This window comes from Anarhichas minor, unplaced genomic scaffold, assembly GCF_050575085.1.
Source record: "Anarhichas minor isolate MPS153535 unplaced genomic scaffold, ASM5057508v1 ptg000044l, whole genome shotgun sequence".
Taxonomy (NCBI): Eukaryota; Metazoa; Chordata; class Actinopteri; order Perciformes; family Anarhichadidae; genus Anarhichas; species Anarhichas minor.
Genome location: NW_027466490.1, coordinates 50,001 through 62,500, shown reverse-complemented (window position 1 = coordinate 62,500; position 12,500 = coordinate 50,001). Strand labels below are relative to the sequence as shown.

General features: G+C 36.8%; 2 protein-coding genes across 3 annotated transcripts in view; both read left to right on the top strand.

Moving 5' to 3' along the window:
- The window catches only part of LOC142970798 (CCR4-NOT transcription complex subunit 2-like), a 7,755-nt gene extending 5,299 nt beyond the window's left edge, over positions 1–2,456 (top strand). For both annotated transcript variants that reach the window (XM_076111226.1, XM_076111225.1), the window contains exons 11-15: positions 321–382; positions 579–628; positions 720–820; positions 994–1,138; positions 1,754–2,456. In XM_076111226.1, the coding sequence (XP_075967341.1) occupies positions 321–382; positions 579–628; positions 720–820; positions 994–1,138; positions 1,754–1,840 (445 nt within the window). In that variant the 3' untranslated portion in view covers positions 1,841–2,456. The remainder of the gene's footprint in view (positions 1–320; positions 383–578; positions 629–719; positions 821–993; positions 1,139–1,753) is intronic.
- An 8,814-nt stretch (positions 2,457–11,270) lies between these two features.
- Positions 11,271–12,500, top strand: part of LOC142970842 (calcium-activated potassium channel subunit beta-4-like) — a 20,966-nt gene continuing 19,736 nt past the window's right edge. Inside the window, exon 1 of the mRNA XM_076111286.1 lies at positions 11,271–11,450. Coding sequence (XP_075967401.1) covers positions 11,286–11,450 — 165 coding nt within the window. The 5' untranslated portion in view covers positions 11,271–11,285. The remainder of the gene's footprint in view (positions 11,451–12,500) is intronic.

Here is a 12,500-nt window from a genome sequence, read left to right as displayed (position 1 = left end):
CAGAGACACGCACACACACAGAGACACGCACACACACAGAGACACACACACACACACACACAGAGAGACACACACACGCACAGAGACACACACACACACAGAGAGAGACACACAGCGTAGAGTAACATTTATTTTTGAGATGAACACTTGAAATGATAAAGTAGAACAGAAAGTAAACTCTACTTTGGTGTTTCATTTTTACCTTTTTATTTAAGATTTCTTTAAAAAAAAGGTCGTAAAGTTATTAAAATAGTTCTTAATAAACGGTCAGACACCCTGATGATGATGATGTAATCGTCTCCCTGCTTTCTGTCTCTCAGGAATCTCTACCCTAAGTTTGCGTCTCCGTGGGCGTCGGCTCCGTGTCGACCGCAGGACATTGGTGAGTTTATTTAAGCTTTATTCTGGATGTTTATGGAGGGACATATTTAAATGACCATTGATCTGTGTTTTAGTGGCTCAGATTAAAGACTGCAGTAATACTTTAGAGCATTTAAAGGATCTGATTTTACCTTTTTATTGTATTCTGAAATAGTTCTGTGTGAGACAAACCTGTTTCTTTGCTCCTCTTCCTGCAGACTTCCACGTCCCCTCAGAGTATTTAACCAACATCCACATACGGGACAAGGTGAGCTGTGACTCATGAGTCAGTGATGAAGGTGTGAGACGTCTTCAATGAAGACGATTAACTGAAGTTTGTCTCTTTCTCTCATCTCCAGTTAGCAGCGATCAAGTTGTCTCGTTATGGAGAAGATCTGCTGTTTTATCTTTATTACATGAACGGAGGAGACTTACTACAACTGCTGGCTGCAGTAGAGCTGTGAGGACACACACACACACACACACACACACACACATACAGACTCTTCTTCTTCCTCCTCATCTGTTGCATATAAACTCAAACTGCTCCACAAATTAAATTAAAAGATTCATAGCTTTAAAATATGGTGTGTGCGTGTGCGTGTGCGTGTGTGTGTGTGTGTGTGTGTGTAGGTTCAACAGGGACTGGCGGTACCATAAAGAGGAGCGGGTTTGGATCACCAGAGCTCCGGGTATGGAGCCCACGCTGAAGACCAACGCCTACGAGAGAGGGACCTACTACTTCTTCGACTGCCTCAACTGGAGGAAGGTGGCGAAGGTAAACTCACCTGTTGTTACCTGTTCCTGAGACACGGAGCTCCTGATGTACAAGTACCACAATTATCATTTATTTCTGTGATTAATACATTCATAGAAAATGTCCGTCCTACAGCCTCAGGAGAAGTCCTCACATGTCCTGTTTCATCCGTCTTAACTGTCCAAAACCTAAAGAATCCACTTTACTTTCATCTAAAATATCACATTTTAGATGTTTTAAATATCAAATGTTTTGCATTTCTGCTTTAAAAATGACTTGAAACCAAATACTCTATTATCAAAATAACAGAGTATTTTTCTGTCGATCGACTAATCGAGATTTTAGCCAATTAAAGGTTCATCTATATGTTAATTAATTCATTTTATTAAGTTAACAAATATTTTGGAGTTCTGTTAAACCGATCATGTTCAGAAGGAAATTAAATGAATGTCTTTGATTTTATTTAAATAAAACATCCATTTAAGAATTTTCATGATATAAAAAATATATATATATATATAATAAATATATAATAAAATATACATAGATGTATATATATATATCTATGTATATATATCTATGTATATATATATATATATTCATTCAGTAAATGTGACTTCCTGTCTTGTTTTCCAGGAGTTTCATCTGGAGTACGAGAAACTAGAAGAGCGACCTCACGTTCCCTCCACGTTCAACTACAATCCTGCCCAGCAGGCCTTCTGATTGGCTCTACCTCCTCCTGCCTGGCTGCCATTGGCCCTCCTGGCCTGTCAATCATCACTCCCCTCCCCCCCCTCACACTCAAAAAGCAAATCTGGCCAATAAGGACTCAGACAGAAGACGTCCTGTCTCCTTCTCCCCAAAAACACCTGAATAGACTTCATGATTTTAATTTTTTTCTGATTTATTTTGTTTGTCCTTTACCTCACTTTCTGTTTAGTTTATTATTTTATTTTATTTTATTTTATTTCCCACCCCTCCTCCATGAGTTTGATCTGTTAACGTGGCGCTCAGACTTAAAGTTCAGCACACAGCAACACGAGCACTGTAACTAATATCCATCTGATCCAGTGGTTCATGTTAAACATTTAGACTCATTTTGAAGCTTTTAAGAAAAAAAAAAACAGATTTTAAACAGAATTCAAATCACGTGACAGGTGGATCATTATTTCACTCTGTCACACGGCTCGCAGGAAAATATTTATCTTTATTTTTACCAGGTTTGTTTTTTCCAGCAGCATTACAACAACAACAACAACAACACACAAGCAGCAGAGAGTCAGGAGAGAACATGCAATGTACATTGTAGCACTATTTCATAATAAAAGAAGAAAAAATATCTTTTTTCGGGGGTTTGTTGATGTTATGTGGCGACACGTGAAGCACGTTTTGATTTTTAAGTTTAGCCAGGAACAAACTCCGTAAAGTCTCTCTGAGAGGGATGTGTTCGCCATTTTTAATCACTTATTTATTCACTTAAAGCAAAGATTCAACCGTTATTTGATATTTGTTTGTGCAGATGTTTTGAAACTAAAACAGCTGGTCACTAGTTTAAAACCAAAATGCTTTTTGTTTGGGGACTATTTTTAGCGGCGGTTTAATCCACATTTTTCATAAAGCGTATTATTTAGGATTTTTATTTGTATCCTTTCGATCATCAGTTAAAACTTTACATTTTATTAATTAGTTCATGTAATTAAACAATTTATTATTATCAATTCATCTGCATATTATCTTTTTCTCGTAGTTTAAAAGGCCGTTAAAGTTGACTAGAACTGAAGCGATAAGTTGATTAATCGAATAGTTTGATGGAAAAATAATCAGCAATTATTTTGATCATCAATTAATCGTTTCAGTCGTTTCTGAAGTAGAAATAATTTTAATATTCTCAGATTTTAGCTTCTCAAAAAAGAGAATTTCCTTCTTTTCTTTGTCATAAATATACTATTGATTAATTGAAAAAGTACCGGTAATTTAATCAGTAGTTGCATCCCTGAAGTTAAAGACATCAACCGTCGAGTTTTATCAAGAAAACTTCCCAAAAATATGAACTTTACTGAGATTTAAAACAAAGAAAAGCTGCAAATCCTTGAAAAAATACTTAAACGATGAATTGATTATTAATATAATCCATAAAACCTCATTCTTAAAACAATCTGCAGCTTAAGTGAGAATCCGGTTCGAACAGAAATCTGTAAATTGTTTTAAAATAATTTTCTAAAATCTTTACAAACAAGAAGACGACTCTAGAATCAAAATTAACATTTTATAATTTTTGCAAAATACTTCAAACTATTGAGAAATATTTTCACTGCATCTGCAGATTCTTTCACTTATTTGAAGATGAAATTTAACGACTCATTCTTCAAAATAAAACGGCAACATTGTAGCCATAAACTATGAAGTTTGGTGGATTAATAATGTGAACACATCTCTTTCACGCTGACTCATCTCTTTCCCAGTTTTCACTTTATTCTTTTTCATCTTTATTTTTAACATTTATCGCTCCCTGTTTTTTTTTTTTTTTCACCTTTTTTAATATTTAAGTTATTCTACTTTAATTTACATTTATTGTCTAATTTCTGCCCGGCAACAGATCAAACCAATCAGACTGCAGGAGTGACGCCTCTCAGGATCAATATGAAAATCAAAAATGTATTTCATTTTCTTATGGATAGTCGGATGTACAGATTGTTACCTCTCATGTCTGTACGCTAAATATGAAGCTACAGCTAGCAAATATTAGCGTAGCTTAGCATGAAGATGTCCTTTTACACTTCAGTTTTTATACAGATTGAACAAATGAGATAAACAGTTAATCAGCTTTTAGATGAGCTGGTAGGAGGATTCTGTTCCCTTTGGACAGAGCCAGGCTAGCTGTTTCCCCCTGTTTCCAGTCTTTATGCTAAGCTAGCCAGCTGCTGGCATTAGCTTCATATTTAGCGTAGAGACACGAGAGTGGCGTCAACATCTAACACTGCAAGGAAGCGAATGAGTGTTTCCCAAAATGTTTGTTTTTAGGCATCGTCTACACGTATACGGATCTTTTTTTAGTATTTTCTCATAATAATGGCGAATAATTTCTTTATACAAAATTTGATAATCTAACGATAAAAAACTTAATACCACATTACAAATTACATGTGGATTAATGAAAAGGTTTCTCACCATCAAAGCGGAATTTACTTGCGGATTTCTGCTAAATGTGACGTCAACTCAACAAATTGTTTACAAAAATGTTTTGCCCACTTGTTCATGTGAGTTTTCCCAGTCGGGAACACATTTTTCCGATTATTCTGACACCGCATGAATGCAGCGTTCAAGCGTGTGGACGTAGAGGAAAATATTTTAAAAATAAATCTGTATACGTGTCGACAGAAACCGAAAGTCTTTCACACTCCACCAAAAAAAAATCCCAATTTATTTCACTAAATATCAGATTATTTGTTATTTTTAAATTTCCTCCAGGAGGCACCAATGTACAGCTATGTGTTTATATATATATATATTTTAATAATATATATAAACACATACACACCAGGCAGTGTTTTTAAGAAAAAAGGGTAAAAAATAAACAAAAAGATTCTTCTGGAACGAGGACGCCGCCCCTCAGCTGGTCGCCGGTAAACGATGCAATACTAGACTTCCACCGCGGAGACGGTTTTTACAGGGGACCACGCTCGACGATGACATCACCACCGACGACCACGATGACGTCACCGCGGCGACATCGCCCGCCTTTTGACTCCGAGGCCCAGCTCGTTCACATTGCAGCAGCAAAAAGCCAAGGACACGCCCACAGAGCCCCATGCGACGCCCTGTTTTGGGGGGAAAAGATTTGATTGGAGGATTGAGGACTTGAGGCACTTGGCCGTTTGGCTGTTTTATTAAATATGGCAGCTAGTGTTTTAATAGGAAAAAGAATAAAATAAATATTCTGGTAATGAAACTGAAGGAGGACTCGTGCGTGTTTGTTATATTTTAGTTGTTTACAGTTTTGTTTTTCAGATTTCTTACTTTACCTGATATCTTCACAACAGGTAAACTCTAAAAACATCAACTTCTTGCCTCATTTGACTTATTAAATACATTTTGAGGTGGTTTTACAACAATATTTTAAGTTTACGTTGGTGGATAAAACTTTGTTTCTCCATCGTTATATTAGTTATTAATCTCACATGGTCACTAATAGACACTTTACTTCCTACAAACAGCTTGAAGAATAGTATTAAAAAGGTGGTGGTGCTCATAGAAGCACTACCACTTTTGTCCACAGGGGGCGTAGAAACCAACATAATGAAAGTTTTCTTGTAGCTGCTTTAAATGAGTTATTTTTGAGATAACTTATTCAAAATGTGGAAAATTGTCTTTGGATTAAAATGCCATAAAAACATATCAAGCAAACAATTAGTTTTAACTTTTAAAATACATTAATATTGTTAATATGTTGTGTTTTATCTATTTTACTCAAGATCCACTTTGTAACTTTTCCCGTTTAAAATGTTTAATTTTGTCAAATTTGTAGTTTTTTGACTGAAGATCGCCAATGATGATCTTTTTTTTGCTTTTTCAATATTAATAAGAATAAAAGCTTTTTATTATTAATGACTTCAAAATGAAATATATTTTTTTTTTATGAAATATATAACTTATAAAAACAAGAGCTTCAAATCAGCTTTAATAAGTGAATGATGTTCTGTGCATTAACATGAGGAGGTTTGTGAGATAAATCTAAAAGTGAATCTCACCTTTAGGTCCATTAGCAGCTGTTGAAGAAGCCCATGTGAGGATGGAAAGCTCCAGAGCAGCTACTCAATGGACTTTGTGGTGAGAATGATTCTGTCAGCTGTGCTTCAGTAGTTTGACCACACGATGGCGCCACCTCTCAAAGAAATACCAACAAATATAGTTATTATCGGTGAGTTTAACCATCGATCACTTCATCTGATAGTTAATAATCATCATATTGTGCATTTCTCAGATCCTCTTTTTATGCAGCTGAAGCTATAAAGTTGATTGATAATAAACAATAAGAAGCAAAGACGGTAAGTTTAGTATTTTTGCATCAAACATTCTGTATTTTTCTTTGTTTTTGTTTGCAACAAATTGACGTTTAATTACAGCCACCTGTAATAATAATAAACAGCTGAGTGACAACCGGAGGAAATGGAAGAAACCTGCTGGAGGAAGTCTGTTTAAAGCCTGAAGGTAAACACACACACACCTACACCCGCACACACACACACACCTACACCCGCACACACACACACATGGTCTCTATGAACACCATCAATGTGAGAGTAATTGAGACTTAATGTGCTGATAAAGCAGGTTTTATGCTGCAGTAGAGACACAGTAGAGAATAACACCGTCTGTTAAATTGATGAAGAGGAGGAAGAGTGTCGCGACAAGAGGAAGAACATATTTAACAAGAGATTCATTCATGTTGTTGAATGTTTAGGGTCATAAAACAAGAAAACATGATGAACTTAAAGGCACAATTTGTTATTTTCTGTCTCTTAATTAATCAAAACAATAACAACAGTTGTCTTTAACGACCAAATAAAACACACCTTTACCTTCATTATATTACATTACATTAAATTACATTATATTACATTACATTAAATTACATTAAATTACATTATATTACATTACATTAAATTACATTATATTAAATTACATTAAATTACATTATATTATATTAAATTACATTATATTACATTACATTATATTAAATTACATTAAATTACATTATATTACATTACATTAAATTACATTAAATTACATTATATTACATTACATTAAATTACATTATATTATATTAAATTACATTATATTACATTACATTATATTAAATTACATTAAATTACATTATATTAAATTACATTATATTATATTACATTACATTACATTATATTACATTATATTACATTACATTAAATTACATTATATTAAATTACATTAAATTACATTATATTACATTAAATTACATTACATTAAATTACATTATATTAAATTACATTAAATTACATTACATTAAATTACATTATATTAAATTACATTACATTACAGTCTAGAAGTGCGACAACAACTAAAACGTTTCCTCAGAAACTTGATAATCGACGCATCATTTTTGAAGCAGAAAAATAAAGAATTGTTCTGTTTCCAGCTTCTCAAACGTGAGGGTTTGCTGGTTTTTCTTTGACTAATTTGAATAAATCTAATATATTTTGGTTTTTGGGGCTGTTGGTCGAACAAAACGAAACGTTTGAAGATGTTATCTTTTATTTGTTTAAAGCCAGATCAACATTTTTTTACTGTTTTACTATATTTTATCGACCAAACCAAGAAAAAAACCGTCCGATTAAATTAATTTCATTCATATGTTCTGTAAACGCAGGTTCATCCTGGATGCTTCTTTTACTTGTTTTATTTTTTAATGTTCAACCAACAGTTATGTAACCGACTGAACTAATCTAAAAAAGAAAAGTGTGACATCGTGTGAGAGACTTGGAGAGGAGGCGAAGTGTGAAAGTGAAACTAAGAATCCGTCTCTTTGTCTTTTCTCGTGTAAACAACAATGTGAATCATCATAGAATAAGAACAAAGGGGACGAACTTCTTAAAGTGGTGATGAGGTTTAAAACGTCTCAAATCTAACTTCCTGTGTTCACGTGTTTATGAGACAACCTCACCAGAGGACGGAGACACTTATAGTTGTGTCTCTACTGGTCGTTTTGGGTTTGCAGGTTTTTTAAATATTTGTTGTGTTTATTTGAGTCTCTTTGTAGTTTTTATGAGTCTTAAGATTGTTTTATGCCTTTTTGAGATTGTTTCTACCAATGTGTGTGTATGTGTCTCTTGGTGTCTCTTGGTGTCTCTTTGTGTCTCTTGGTGTCTCTTTGTGTCTCTGTGTGTCTCTTTGTGTCTCTTGGTGTCTCTGTGTGTCTCTTTGTGTCTCTGTGTGTCTCTTTGTGTCTCTTTGTGTCTCTTTGTGTCTCTGTGTGTCTCTTTGTGTCTCTGTGTGTCTCTGTGTGTCTCTTGGTGTCTCTTGGTGTCTCTTTGTGTCTCTGTGTGTCTCTTTGTGTCTCTTGGTGTCTCTGTGTGTCTCTTGGTGTCTCTTTGTGTCTCTGTATGTCTCTTTGTGTCTCTGTGTGTCTCTTGGTGTCTCTTTGTGTCTCTGTGTGTCTCTGTGTGTCTCTTGGTGTCTCTTTGTGTCTCTGTGTGTCTCTGTGTGTCTCTGTGTGTCTATGTGTGTCTCTGTGTGTCTCTGTGTGTCTCTTGGTGTCTCTTTGTGTCTCTGTGTGTCTCTGTGTGTCTATGTGTGTCTCTGTGTGTCTCTGTGTGTCTCTGTGTGTCTCTTTGTGTCTCTTCGTAGTCATTCTATGTTTCTCTGGTCAGTGAGTCTCTTCCTGGTTGTTTCGTGTCTCTTTGAGTGACATTCTGCAGCTGAAGGTAGAAATCACAAAACAACAAAGACCTTGAGTATAAATCAGCTCTGAGCACATGTCAGGACTTCACAATAGTCGTTTATAGTGAAACTGTTTGCAGATAAAAATGATAAATCTGCTGAGATGTGTAGCAGAGCTGCAGCGTTACAGCCGTCGTCTCCATAATGACGGATACCAGCAGGTCTCTGGTGACGGCTCAGCCTCTGCAGTCGCTCACTGACAGCAGGAGCAAACATTGTGCAGCCTGATCAGCCACTCGACGGCCTTCTTTTCTCTCCGCTTTATGTGTTTTATTTCCCTGAAAGCCCAAATCCACAGAGGAGACCGACTGTCGACACATCGTCACCAGAGACACAACTTTCCTCCATTTGATTTATTCCCACATGCAGTCTGAGTTTTAGCAGTTTTAATGTCAGGATGTTAATCATTTCTCTCTCTCTGTGTGTCTGTTAGTCTGTTTCTGCAGAGACACATCTCTCCTCCACGCTGATGTCCGTTTTCATTTGTAATCTTTTGATCTATAATAATCCCTGATTACGATGCATCATGCTGAGGCTTTATTCTGGAGCCGAGACGAGTTACTGAGAGATATTCAGATGTTTTTACTCTGATGATATTCTGTGTCTTTCAATAGCTGGATTTGACCTTTTTACTGACCGACTTTATATCAGAGTGAAAACGAAGAGGAGTACAAGTAGGAAGTACTCAAGTAATGTATAAATACCTCATATGTGTACTTGCATTGTCTTGTCAACAGGTGCCTTTTTATTCACTTTCACTGCCGGTTGAGAGGAATCAATACTTATCAATCAGCTTATTGATCGTTTAGTCCTTGGAAGCCATTTTGAACGGTTGGTTGCATCTTTAAGAGCGATCAGAGACACACACACACACACACACACACACACACACACACACACTCACACATAGGTGATGAAATGAAACTCCATTGATCGCTGTAGAGAAGCTGTGTCATCACAGCTGAAGGTAATGAAATGTAGTGAAGAAAATCGATCTTGTTGATGAGAATACAGCCAACGAGAAGGATTTTAAAAACGTAATGAGACAACAGCTCATTAGATCATCAAGACGGTAAATAAAGAGGCGATGCTTCATGTGTTAAAGCTGCATTCTCTCTAGTGTCCACCAGGGGGCGACTCCTCTGGTTGTATAGAAGTCTATGAGAAAATGACTCTACTTCTCTCTTGATTTATTACCTCAGTAAACATTGTAAACATGAGTTTATGGTCTCAATCTCTAGTTTCAAGTCTTCTTCAATACAGCATGATGTTCATTTAGTACATTATGGTCCATTTAGAGTCAAACAGACCATAAAGCAGGGGATGCTTTAGGGCGGGGCTACACGGTGATTGACAGGTCTCTACCCACAGCGTTGTCCGTGTTTTCATCTCACACCTTTAACCCTTTCACTGTGTGTTTTGACTTCATGAAAATAACTTATTCAGCAATCAGTAGTACTTAGCTCCACCCTCTCCCCCTTTTTTGTTTGCAAAAAAACAAGACCACCATGGCCAAAACTCCAAGATGTCAAGGCCAAGAAAAACAAAATGGTGATGGACAAAAAACAAGATGGCGAAGGACAAAAATATAAGTTGGCTACATCCCAAAACCAAGATGTCTGTGGTCAAGAAAAGCAAGATAGCTATTGGCGAAAAATCTAAATGGTGACGACCAAATACCAAGATGTTGACAAACAAAAACAAGATGTCCTAGGGCCAAGAAAAATAAGTTGGGAACGGACAAAAAACAAGATGGCGAACATCAGTCCACAAACCAACGGATGATGTCCCCACGACTACGTCTCATCGATGGACAAGAAGCCTTAAATATCCTCTGATGGAAATTTAAACTTCTACAATTTCCAGAAGATCATGTGTCTTGATCGAAAGCTCCAGTTCGCTAAATAGAGATTGTTTCACCAACTTATTACCAACTAAATATGTCAGCGTTGAGAAAGTTTCTCCAGTTACCAACTCAAAATTCGGTCACGTATTTGTCATATCTTGTTAGATTAAATCGTTAAAAATCATGTCATCTCCTGTAATATTCATTTCACCAATAACAAAAATAACAATAACTGAATACTGTTTGTCCCTGAGGAACCGAGGAGGAGAGAGCGGCTCTCTAAGAGGATTATCTCATGCAGCATGTAACATCGAGAGAACATCGGGATATGGAACACCAATCTGGATTGCATCATCGGGGGGGGGGGGGGGTGCATCACTCTTTAGTGTCCCATGGAAACAAGTTTCTGTTTTGGTCTGTTCTATAGTGGAATGTAACTAAGTACTTCACTTATGTGTGGAATACTCTGTTACAAGTGAAAGTCCTGCAGTACCAAATAAATTAAAAGCAAAATGTATTTTTAGAGTAGTTATTTCATCACTGATGATTAAAATAAACAGAGATAAATTACAGAAATTGGGAATAAAATAGAGGATAAATAGAGACAGTAGAGAGAGAAGAGAAGAGAAGATAAGAGGAGGAGGAGGGAGGATAAATCAAGCTGGAGGAAGGTGAAACAGATTTAGAGACAGAAAGCAGCCGGTGTTTAAACTCAACAGTTTCTCAGCAGCAGCAAAGCAGCGTCGCCTCCTCCTCCTCCTTCATCCTTCATCCTCCTCTTCCTCCTCCTCCACCACCACCGGTCCTCCTCCTCTCCCATGCCGGCGGAGAGGTCTCCGCGGAGCTGCCATGGCGAAGATCCGGGTGTCGTACGAGTACTCCGAGGCCGAGGACAAGAGCATCCGGCTGGGTTTGTTCCTGATCGCCTGCGGGATCCTCAGCCTCTTCATCCTCGGCTTCTGCTGGCTCAGCCCGACGCTGCAGAGTCTGCAGAGCAAGCCGGCAAACTGCACGGTGAGCCCGGCCACAGCTCCGAGCAGCAGCCGCTGACGCGCTGCTGGAGCCTCGGACCTGTACTCTGTAGTAGTATTAGTAGTAGTACTAGTACTTGTAGTGTTTGTGGAGGCAGTATTAGTGAAAACAGGAGCCCAATACTCGACTTTTGATAGTATTACTCAGCGGTGTTGTTGATATTAATAGTTGTGTGTTTTGAACAGGTGGGAGAGAAATTTTTTTTTTAGTAGTAGGCTATTCTGTCAAAATTGGTTAGTATTTTGGTAGTAGGCTAGTAGTAGTACTAGTATTTGAGGCAGTATTGTTTAAACAGGAGCCAAATACTCAACTTGTATTGATTATATTTCAGCAGAGTTGTTGACATTAATAGTTGTGTATTTTGTGGTCATGGGAGAGAAGTATTTATTTTTTATCTTTAGTAGTATTTCGTCAAGATTTTAATGTATTTTGGTATTGATAGTACTGTGTTTTTTAGTATCTTTGGTGGTATTACTGGTGTCCCAATTAATAGTAGTGATAATACCAATATTAAGATTTAAGGAGTAGTAGTAGTAGTAGTTGATGCAGTATTAGTGAAAACAGGAGCCCAATACTCAACTTGTATTGGTATTTCTATCAGTGTTGACATTAATATTTGTTTAACTTCTTACAGTAGAGTATTTGTTCTTATTGTTGTACTAATAGAAGTTTTCATTTTATATTACTATTATTTTCTTAGTAGTAGCAGTAGCAGTAGCAGTAGTAGTAGTAGCAGTAGCAGTAGTAGTAGCAGTAGTAGTAGCAGCAGTAGCAGTAGTAGCAGTAGTAGCAGTAGCAGCAGTAGCAGTAGTAGTAGTAGTAGTAGCAGTAGCAGTAGTAGTAGCAGGAGCATTAGTAGTAGTAGTAGTAGTAGTAGCAGTAGCAGTAGTAGTAGTAGTAGTAGCAGTAGCAGTAGTAGTAGCAGTAGCAGCAGTAGCAGTAGTAGTAGTAGTAGTAGTAGTAGCAGTAGCAGTAGTAGTAGTAGCAGTAGCAGTAGTAGTAGGAGCAGTAGCAGCAGTAGCATTAGTAGCA